At 39.4% G+C, this 12,500-nt stretch overlaps 1 protein-coding gene across 2 annotated transcripts in view; it reads right to left on the bottom strand.

The window, feature by feature from the left end:
- Positions 1–12,500, bottom strand: part of csmd3a (CUB and Sushi multiple domains 3a) — a 350,983-nt gene that overhangs the window by 308,913 nt on the left and 29,570 nt on the right. For both annotated transcript variants that reach the window (XM_082150056.1, XM_082150057.1), the window contains exon 3: positions 6,259–6,371. In XM_082150056.1, the coding sequence (XP_082006182.1) occupies positions 6,259–6,371 (113 nt within the window). The remainder of the gene's footprint in view (positions 1–6,258; positions 6,372–12,500) is intronic.

Below are 12,500 nucleotides of genomic sequence, written 5' to 3'. Positions count from 1 at the left end.
CAGTACACGGCAGTCTATCCCTGGGAGCCTGTCGCAATTCATTCAGAATTATTGCTGCTTTTGCATTCAAGCAATCAGCAAACACGACCAAAAACCTTCACAGAATCCACTGGGACGGAGCCACCAGGAACCCAGCGACACGCAGATTTCACGGGCCACCAAAGAGCCTGACGTATTGCAGAGACATTACGATGCAATAGGCCACGGGAAGCAAATTTCAAAGGTTGCGCAAAAAGACAAAGAGTGCTGCCATTTCTGCTGTGTTTTCATTTTGCTCACATTTCCATAAACGAGTGCTCTTTATGCATCCCAGCAAATGTTTCTGAATCAATGTTTTGGCCCTGTCCTAGCATTTAGATGACCAGAGGCTTTGCAGGGAAAACTGTTAATGCACGTTGTGATGAGCGAGCATTAGCATGTTGATCATGACATATGGTATTTCCAGAGTCATTGGCATTCAATTAAAGGGCAGACAGAAAGGTTGAGGTTTCGCATCTAACTCTACACTAAGAAGCTGACTCGTACCGGATGGCGATAGACACATTAATCAAAGCGCACGCACTGACTGTCAAACTTGGTTTCGGTTGTTGCGACGTGACGGAAAACTGACAGGAACCAAAATGAGATTTCTTTTCCCCTGTGTGTGTCCATCTCTCTCTCATAAATGTTGAATCACCAGCACATTAAAACCATTCGACACGAACCAAACCCTTATTATTGCTGCTTGCTAGGACTCATAACCCTGAAATTACAGGTCTAGTCGAGATGAGGTGTGCTTTTGCTTGGACATACAATTTCAGCTGGTGGATCAAAGCAATTCAACTCAATTTACATTTATTTGTATAGCGCTTTTCACAGTACATACAGAAAATGCATGAGTCTACATTACAATTAGAGATATCTGTTATCAGAGTTGACTGTGTCCAAATACATATACAAATCACACAGTTCGCTAACAAGGTATTCATTTAAGGCAGAAACAATGCGCTTGTTGAAGTAATTATTACAAGTTGTGAACATAATTATTATAATATATAGAAATTTTGCATTGGTGCATGTTGATTCAGAGTTTGCATCATCTGAAGCCCTCGCAGAAAACACCCAAGAAACCATCTAGTACACTCTACAAACTGCGCCAAAAATCACAGGTGGGCTCTTTTGATTCATTGACCCATGTTGAGACCTATAGATCACCAAGAATATCAAAAGACCTGGGACCAAACAGCCATAAACCACCCAAAATTCCTTATTAACTATCTAGAACACCCTACAAACAGTGCCAAAACATCTTGGTGACTATTGTGGGCTCTTTTCACTCATTAACCAATGTTGGGACCAATAGATCCCAAAGAATATCAAAGAGTATTGGGGGCAAACAGCCATAAACCATCCAAAATACCATATTAACTATCTATAACACCCTTCAAACCACACCAAAACATCAGAGTGACCATTGTGGGTTCTTTTGTCTCATTAACCCATGTTGGGAGCTATAGATCCCCAAGAATATAAAAGATTCTTGAAAGCAAACACCTAGAAACCATCCGAAATACTCTAGAAACCACCTAGAGCACCCTACAAACCACGCCAAATCATCATAGATAGGCTAATTTAATTCACTGACCCATGTTAAGACCTATAGATTCCCAAGAATATCAAAAGACCTGGGAGAAAACAGCCATAAACCATCCAAAATACCTTATTATCTATCTAGAACACCCTACAAACAGTGCCAAAACATCTTGGTGACCATTGTGGGCTGTTTTCACTCATTAACCAATGTTGGGACCAATAGATCCCAAAGAATATCAAAGAGTCTTGGGGGCAAACAGCCATAAACCATCCAAAATACCATATTAACTATCTATAACACCCTTCAAACCACACCAAAACATCATAAAGACCATTGTGGGCTCTTTTCACTCATTAACCCATGTTGAGACCTGTAGATCCCCAAGAGTATCAAAGACATTTGATGGTAAACACCCAAATACCATATTAACTATCTAGAACACCCTACAAACAGTGCCAAATCATCATAAAGACCATTGTGGGCTCTTTTCACTCGTTAACTAATGTTGGAACCTATAGATCCCAAAGAATATCAAAGACACTTGGGGGTAAACACCCATAACCCTCCAAAATACCATATTAACTATCTAGAACACCCTTCAAAACCCACGGAAAAACATCATAGAGACCATTATGGGTTCTTTTCACTCATAAATCCATGTTGGGACATAGATCCCCAAGAATATCAAAGAGAATTGGGGGGCAAACACCCATAACCCTCCAAAATACCAATTAACTACCTAGAACATCTTTCAAACCACACAGCAAAACATCATAGTGACCATTGTGGGCTCTTTTCACTCATAAACCCATGTTAAGACCTGTATATCCCCAAGAATATCAAAGAGAATTGGGGGTAAACACCCATAAACCATCCAAAATACCCAATTAACTACCTAGAACACCTTTCAAACAACATCATAGTGACCATTGTGGGCTCAATTCACTCATTAACCCATTTTGGGACCTATAGATCCCCAAGAATATCAAACAGCCAAAATACTCTATAAACTATCTAGAAAACCCTACAAAAAGTGGCAAAAAATCACAATGACCATTGTGGGCTGGGCTCTATTGATTCATTAACCCATGTTGGGACCCAAACAGATTTTACCAGTAAAATCCATAGCAGCCACCCAGCAAAGCCTAATGCTCTAAATCAGACTTTAAAAGAGCCTCAAACACTTCAATTACGTACATCAATCTATGGAGATGAATGACAATGAGACAAAGTCATTGTGAATTCACTGGGAATCCCAGGTCCTCTGGAGTGCAATAAACTGCAGGATTAATATTCCAAAACCCATAAAATTCAGAAGCACATTAAACACAAAAGCGTGAGCCAAAGCCCAGGCTGGTCAATGGGACTGAATAATTCAGACTGTAAAGAAGGAGCAGATGGGGAGGCATGCTGTGGCCAGGTCAGGAGGAAAACAGGTGGACAGAGGGATGGAAGATGGCGACTGGTTGAGCAATGACAATCACTGGCTACGTTTACATGCACAACTTTTGTTTCAATCGGACTGAATTCATTCCGTGAATTCATTCATTCACGTGTTTGCATGAACGCTAAACACGTGATCGGGTTGATGTGCGCGTTTATATGTCACAAGATTCAAAACAGAATATAATTTTTGACATGCGCACACTGCATGAATATACAGAGTTTCTCGCTGTACATTCTTCTACATTGGTTCTTTATTTGTTTTAAACAGCGGACTTAAAATTGATCCATTTCTGGTCATAATTTGGAGACAATCAAGCATATGAACCGTTGTGCCGCTGCTTATATTTATCACACAGTCCAAATCCCCAAACCAGTCATCTGTGGATGAGAGTCTGAAACAAGCACTGGTGGGACGTTGCTCATCTTCAGAGACACAGGGAAAGGAGAATTATAGGATGACGGGACTAGCATGACTACGTCAGACTTCCTACTTCCGCTAATTTCATTTCGCTTCTGTAGTCAGTCTGAGATAGCAGCCTATCTTTCAGTTTTCCACCGGCCTGAAAACAGCCGGGCCAATCAACGAACAGAGGGCGGGCTGAGAGCCGTGACGTAGACGCTGATTGTACCGTGGATGCGTAGATTTACTTCACATAATCTGCAAAAGTCATTCACAGCCATGTTCACTCCGGTATTTCGCTCGATGGTTTAGTTTTTGCATCATACTTGCGTTTACAGTGGAAGTTAGATGCGGCTGAGCATGCGCATAACACACGCCATAACCAAACGTTATGTGATTGGCTTACGGGTAACCAATGATTTTAAACTTCAGACAAGCGCCCCCCCGCGAGAGAGAAAACACTTCTCTATTATGCTATTCCAGACTCTGTATACGAAGCAAAGTGAAGTAGCAGAGTCTGGTATTACCAGGCTATGACGGGACACTCATTTATATGACACTTTATTCAACAGGAACAACAGCTCGTTCATTTAGCTATTTCTACATCATTGCACATGCGCAGTGCTTTCAGTTTCGGGTTTCAATCCGATCAAGTTCTCTCCAGCGGCGGCCTTAAGCATCTGGGGGCCTGTTTCAATAACTAATATGGGGCCCTACCCACATTAAACATAAATATAATAGAGCAGAAAAAGCAAGGATTCCTGTTGGTTCGCATCAATGGTATATTATTTTATTACGTGCACTTTCAGCTTCATTCACAGGCAGCTCAACATAGCAATAATCCAACCTTATTTGATTAAAACTATATACAATTATACAGCGTTTTACGTTGGAATAAGCCTCGCCCTTTCACGCAGGGCAACTTCACTGCTTAATTGATTTGCACAGTATATTTTCAGCTGTCTGGGCTGACTTAAAAAAACAACAGCTCAAACATCCCTTCAACTTGAATTATTTAACAAAAGCAAAGAAGAAAAAGTGTCTGACTGACACTGAAACGAATTTATCATAAATAACGATGGGCTCCGCGTTATTTCAGCACCGCTTAAGCCGTTCACGAGGGCGGTAAATGTCGCCATGGTAACCGCGGCGCGAGTTTGACCAATCAGAGACGTCAGTGTTTTGCTTAGAATTGTGGGTAGTGTAGTATTTCCCCAGAAGATCACAAATAACAAGGTTGATTTCATACCTTGTGGCTTTTATAGGAGCAGAAACTTTCGTTTCACAACCTCGTAGCTCGTGGTCAATCTACCGTGGATGGTTTAGACATTATGGCTGAAAATCAATATCCTACGGAGAAAATGAATGGGATTTTGCTGGTCTGTTGGGGTCCCCCTTGGAGGGCGGGGCCTGTTTCAACTGAAACGGGTGAAACATAGGTAAGGCCGAGTCTGGTTCTCTCGATCGGTTTCGAAAAGGAATAAACCACCCCTTTCAATCCGATCGAAATTTCATTCGGATCGAGCTCAGTCGGATCGATTAAAGTGTTTACATGAAGGATTTTCACTCCGATTGAGCCGTCAATCTGATTACTAACGTATTATTTGGTAGCATGTAAATGTAGCCACTGAGGGTGTAGATGACCCAGACGCTTAAACCCAACCAATCACAGCCAGAGGCTGGAATAAACATGATGGTGCAGCACACCATCTGCTCAGATATTAAACATAACCTTTTGGCCAGAAAGAAGTGATCCAAAACTAGCCTGACCAGAAACAGACAGCATTTTCATAGGGTACATATAAGGGAAAGTCTGATTTTCCTTTTGGTCTTTTGAAATAAAGCCTGAATAGTCTGATGCACAATGGAGACACAATCTGGCTTTCAGAAATCACAACTACAGCAATTCCCTAGCAAGTCAACACCCAGAACGATGAATTAGCAATCATCCAGAACCACCCAAAATGCCCTGGTAAAATTAACAGCCTGAACAAAGAATTTGCAATCATTCTGAACACAACCAAAATTGCCTCAGCAAGCCACACGCTTCAAACAGTCCAGGGAATTGAAACTACACAAGGCCAATAATAACCCAACTTCAAAACAAGTACTCAAATTACACCAGGCGGATTACAACCTTCATACATCAAACAAGCCTTCACATGACTATAAACTTTCAGAAAGGCTTTGTGAAGGATAATGTGGAACTATACTGGACCTGACAGAAAACACATCACCCAAAGTAGGCATTGTTACTCATTATACATGCAAAGAGCACGTGAGCCAATCATAACAGAGATCATTTACATATAGAGACTGTACAGCAGCAAACTATACTAGTAAATATAATGTTAATCTTAATGTTCAATACAACATTTACTAATACATTTTTAAAATATAAAGTTCTATCTGTTAATATATTTAATGCACTGTGAACTATGCAATTATTGTTTTGTTTTTTCGACTAACATTAACAAAGATGAATAAATATAGTAAAAAAAATGGTCAGTTCATAACTCATGTTAACGAATGAGACCGTATTGTAGAGTGTTATCTCCAAAACAAATTCGACTGCTTTTGTGCAAGAACCCTTGTCTAACATTATATAGTGTACTTTGGGGGAGGGGGATTCATTCCCTGTAATAATAGTTATTATTAGAGTTTTAAGGAATGAATATATTGCTTTTCATTTTTTCTAGCTTACCGCCCACTGCCTGCTGTCAAACACTTGTGTGATGAATAAACCTTCAATTGACCGCTACAGTGAGCATTATGCATTTCCAAACTCAAAGCCATGATAAACAGCAGAGAAAATTAAAGACTGTGTTATATTCCTTACCTTCATAATATATTTTAAATCCATGAGCGCTTACAGCAAAGTCGCTGGTAAGACGCAAGGAAAAAATGGATCCGGTACTTGTGACAGGAGCTGGCACCTGGAATCCTGTTAACCTGCACGAGAAGAGAATATATTACTCATCCACACAGAGAGCAGTTTGAGGATTCATGCAATGCATTAAAAATAAAATAATTAAAAAAATGCATTAAAATGCAATGCAATGCAATGATAAATTAATGCCTATATTATTCAAAAATGTCAAAAATTGGAGTTAGTTCTGAGAAAAGATCAGCATAATTTGTTTGCAAATGCTGGTTGGTTACATATTATCCAATGCAAAAAAAATATGCATTTTTAAGTGTGGCTCAAAATACTACTTTGGCCGACTGTATTTTATTCTTAGCTGTTTTGACAATACAATTTCCCAGGAGTCGTGCCCACTCTAGACCTCTCGCCGACTCGACTCTGGTTAAGACATAAAGAATGAGTCACGTCTTCCTATTTCATAGAAACTCATTGGTCTTCGTATCACAGCCGGTCCTGCCTTTACAGGATGTGACGCTCTCTGAAACTGGATTTGAACTTGGAAAAGATCAATGAGCCTCGATGATTTTACAAACATATTAAAGTCAACATGAATATGAATATGAATTTGACATCCACATGAAAAGTGTTTCAAATAGTGTCAAGAAAGGGCAGTTTTTTTATGAGCTTGCTTGGTAACAAAAAAGTGGGAAGTGTAAACCATAAATGACATTTAAAAACATGCATTGGACCTTAAAATAAGTCCTAGCGATTGTTTTTATACATCCCAGATTCCCAGAAAGAGAAAAGACTCATCGAATGAGGGTTCACAAAACTTTACCATCTTGGTGAATTTAAAACTGAAGTACCATGATGCCAGTTTCTGACTGGAACAACAACCAGTTTGCCCCTTTTTAATATTTTTTTTTATTATTGAAGTTGAATGTGAATTGCCATTCTCAACCCATTTCACTAATGCAATGTAAAATATTGACGAGTGAATCGGCATATTCAATGTGAAAAAGTGGGACTTGATTGTATCCATATGGAAAATATCTGAATGTGATAAATGGACATTATTTTTCATAATCATGATTAACATATTAAAAGATAAACAATATTTAAATCAATATTTCCCACCATGTGTGTTTGCTGGTTAGTGCCAGAAAACCAGACAGTCCTGAGATTGAACATTGAAATTCAGGTCATTTTTGTGGTTGTAAAAGCGGCACAAAAGAGAAGCACAATCTGATTGCTTGAGCTTTAATATAACATTTCCTCAATCAATGGCATTCATTTTGAAGTCTGATTGAAACCTATTTAAAATAGCTTTTTTCTTTTTTGTTCTTTTTTTTTTGTGCAGTTTCATTGGCATACTGCAGCTTTTTTATGTAAACATGATATCAAAAATCATCCCTATTTACTTTCTTTCACAATATCCCCGCTCTTATTGCTCACGATTCATTCAATGCATGTTATTCCAAAGAAAAAAACATATTTCATAATCTTTCATCAAAGTGCAATAACTCTCTCCACCTCTGAAATGATGAAATCAAGGCTGCAGGGGAGGGCAAAACAATATCAACCAATAACATCACAGCAAACTTCTCACAATCCAATCAAATCCCAATCAATTCCCATCCGAAATTATTTCCAGCAGATTATTTTGCTTTTCTCTGAAATACGTCACACGGTAAAACATTGCAAATGTCATTTCACGTTTTATTTAAGACTCTGATAAATTGAATTACTGCAATGCTGGAGCTCAGGTTAATGATTTGATGAGCACATCTCTCACCTGGCCTCGAGGCAATTAGCAGAAAATTGTATAGTCAAGTCCGGAGGGAACGAGGCTGAGTGAAACCGTATGTGAATATAATGTGTGGTTAAGCAGAGGTCAGAACCAGGACGGGTTCCACACAAACTGGACCAGATTTTATGCCGACAGTCAAAAGTCTCAAAAGTCTCTGTTTTCTCCACTAAGAAAACAGAAAATGCTACTTGTTGTTAATTGTTGTTTGTAATGAAAAATAAAGCTTTGAGCCCGCGGACAGCCAGCGGATCTGAGGGATTAATTACCAGAGTGAAGAACAATCAAACACTGGAGGAAAAAAAGGGAATTATCCCAAAGAGAGTGCCAATAAAAGATTCTCCGTCTTATTAGTTTTTGTTGGCTGACTGTGAGTCCATGTTCACACACACATACACACACACACACGCACATACACACGCACATGCATACACACTCAGATGCAAGCGCACACACACACATGCACACGCACACGCACACACACTCAAGACGCAAGCACACGCACACGCACACACACTCAGATGCAAGCGCACACACACACACACACACACACTCAGATGCAAGCGCACACACACACACACACACACATACACACACACACACACGCACATGCATACACACTCAGATGCAAGCGCACACACACACACATACGCACACACACACACTCAGATGCAAGCGCACACACACACACACACACACATACACACACACACACACGCACATGCATACACACTCAGATGCAAGCGCACACACACACACATACGCACACACACACACGCACATGCATACACACTCAGATGCAAGCACATACACACGCACACACACACACACACACACACACACACACACACACACACACACACATACACATACACACGCAAACACACACACACACACACACACACACATACACACGCACACACACATACACACACACACGCACACACACTCAAGACGCAAGCACACACACACACACACACACACACACACACACACACACACACACACACACACACACACACATACACACACACACATGCACACGCACCTACACCGCACATACACACGCACATGCATACACACTCAGATGCCAGCACACACACACACACACACACACACACACACACACACACACACACACACACACACACATATGCTTAAACCTTTCTCTGGCTCTGTAAAACTGGGAAAGCTTCAGGCATGGAGAGTTATTGAGCTCTGAGTATTGGTCAGATTTAATTCAATTTGCGCAGGTTTCTCACGGAGGGAATGAAGTGAAGCTCCACGTCTGATTGGACGAGCGAGGATTAATCACGCATGTTGATGATGATGTTTTGTGAGGATTTTGCAGCCAGATGCATCAAGTGCTTCCTTTTTAGTTTGAGCCAAGAAGCCTTTAAACTGAAGTTTATCCTTTGTGTTCATCCTTTAATAATTGTAGACAGCTGCCAGATCTCGGACTCAAGTTTGGGTTTTAGGGTTTCTCTTTACTTTTGTGTTTTTGTAGTTTATAAAGGCCCTGAGGGACGAGTGTTGCTATGATAGTGGCATCTGTGTATATCACATCTGTGTACATTCAAATCAAACCATAAATAAATAACTAATTCCCAGATGTTAAATTAAGCACATAAAGGGATAGATTACTCAGAAACGAGAATTCGGTCATTAATCACCTGTGTGCTATTATTTTTTTCCACCAAATGTTGCATGTATGCATTTGGCAGACGCTTTTGTCCAGAGTGACTTACATTATATATGTGGCCTATATATATACACTACATTCTGAAGATAGAGCTTATCTATATTCATTCATATATTCATAGTGGCCGTATCTGTCAAGCTCCAAAACAAAGCTATGGTATGACTTCAGAATAAGTAATATGAACAACATTTATGGTGCTTGTTTTTGTCTTTATCAATTTCAACTGTTGAAGTTGCATTAAAAAACACATGTTTGCGTTCCTCTGGTTCCTGAATACTCATTCGAGGACATGAAGGGGAGTCATCGTCGGTTGGGAATCAAAACTCGATTCCCGAGGTCAGGAATCAGACACTTGTTATAAAATAAAAAAATTGAAATAAATATTTTGATTCTGCTTTTCGATTCCTGCGCATTTTACTGTGGTTTTAACCCATTCAAGCGCATGAAGATGTGAATAAGATTTTGTTTTCTGTGCTACTGCTAATTTTGTTCTTATTTTATTACTGACTGTTTACTTGTCTTGAATTATGTTTAATGAAGTTTATATTAGTTAGTCTACTTGTTTTTGCTGTGGTATTTTTGTGAAAACCAATATTTTCTTGATTTTTGTTTATGATATTCAGCTGCAACAAAAAGTTTTACAAAAAAAGAAAAAACTGAATAAATGTTTAAAATAGTGCTGTCAATCGATTAAAAAAGTGAACTAGATTAAAGAACATATTTATAATTTAATAATTTCACAGTTAATCTCCAGATTAACATAGAAACAACATAAATACAGTATATTTTAAACACTTGTTTAATGGCATCTTTTTATAAATGAAGGCTTGTATCACTGATACTAATACAGCAACAGATGTCTCGATCAAAATGATTTTTCCCTCGAATTTTATACATTTATTAGGCTTCAGAAAATATAACAACATTTAATTTAAGTGAACAATCCTCACATAAACCCATAATAAATGTGATTTAGCTATTATTTCTCTTTTGACGTGTCGCGCTTGAATGGTTTAAAAGCATTTGCATGAAGAAGAGCGTGATCATATGTAACGTTAGCTAAAGGATGACGGATGCTGCGTTAATTGCGTTAAATATTTACGTGTAAATACGTGTTAAACTGGACAAAAATGAATTGCATGCGTTAACGTTGACAGCACTAGTTTAAATGTTAGACTTTTTTTTAGACTTTTACCCTTATAAGAAATCAGAATCGATTAGCAGAATCGAAATCGCTAAAATTCAACCCTATAATGACTCAATCCCAGATCTACTCCTTTTAGAAATCATTATGACCTCTGTGAAAATATTCCATCAATTTACAGCAAATGGCTCTGCTGGTCGCAGGCGCCATCCATCATCCATCATCTCTGAACAGAGAGCTCAGGCTTTTCTCCCCAGACTTGTAAGATGAATTATGGCTACAAGATGACACTGTACATCAAAGAAAGTTGATTCTCAGCATGCAAATCACTGTGTGTGTGTGTGCGCGTGTGTGCGCGCGCGCGTGTGTGTGTGTGTGTGTGTGTGTGTGTGTGTGTGTGTGGCGAAGACACTTCAAAGTTAAATGACTGGGCCGACACTATTTAGGAGAAGCAAGACAGGCCAATTACTCAAACACACAGCGCTCACATCTGACCGGACGGCGTTATCCAATTAGCACGGCTCGTTCTGAAGGTTGAGTAAATAAGTGTGATCCGATTGGCCTCGCCGTCTCACCAATCACACTCCGCTAGACAGCCTCGTCTTGATTCTGACATGTTTTGTCTCTTCGTCGTCGGTCTGTGTTTGTCTACTGCCCCGTATCTCTGAGACCGGCTGCTGGAGAAAGAGAGAAATCTACAGATATGCTTTAGCAATTTCCCCAAATGAGACAAATGCATTACTCACGCTCGCTCTGAACGCATTCATCAGGGCTCTCAGCCATTCCTCATGCAAACGCAGTCGCTTTCCTGCAGATACTCCGACACTTCGCTGTTATCTAAGAGAACGACAGAGCGTGATTTTTCATTCGGACTCTTATCTTGATGATGTTTTGAAGTGGCGCTGGAGTGTATTGTTCATTTGTGGCGTTCTCGGGATGGTTTCTGAAGGGTCGTGAAACTCTAAAACTGCATTCTTTGAAAGGTTGAAGGAACAATTCGCCCCCAAAAAAAGAAAAGTAATTTCTGAGCTTATTTATCCACCTTCATGTCCAAAGCCAGAGGATTTTCTTTCTTGAATTGAGCACAAAAGGAGTAATTTCACATTGTGCTGGTCAATCTTTTCCATGCAATTAAAAGAAATCGAACTGAAGCTGGAAAAAGATCCAAAAACACCATAGAAGAGTTCAGACAACGTGTGTGATTCATTCTTCTGTGTGACCGTCTGATTTAACACATCAATCAATCAATCAATCAATCAACCAATCAATCAATCAATCAATCAATCAATCAATCAATCAATCAATCAATCAATCTATCTAGCTGTCTATCTATCTATCTATCTATCTATCTATCTATCTATCTATCTATCTATCTATCATCTGTCTATCTATCTGTCTGTCTGTCTATCTATCTATCTATCTATCTATCTATCTATCTATCTATCTATCTATCTATCTATCTGTCTGTCTGTCTGTCTGTCTGTCTGTCTGTCTGTCTATCTGTCTGTCTGTCTGTCTGTCTGTCTGTCTGTCTGTCTGTCTGTCTATCTATCTATCTATCT

Source organism: Leuciscus leuciscus, assembly GCF_965113295.1.
Source record: "Leuciscus leuciscus genome assembly, chromosome: 20".
NCBI lineage: Eukaryota > Metazoa > Chordata > Actinopteri > Cypriniformes > Leuciscidae > Leuciscus > Leuciscus leuciscus.
Note: the sequence above shows the minus strand (reverse complement) of the source record. Positions and strands in the feature narration are given on the sequence as shown.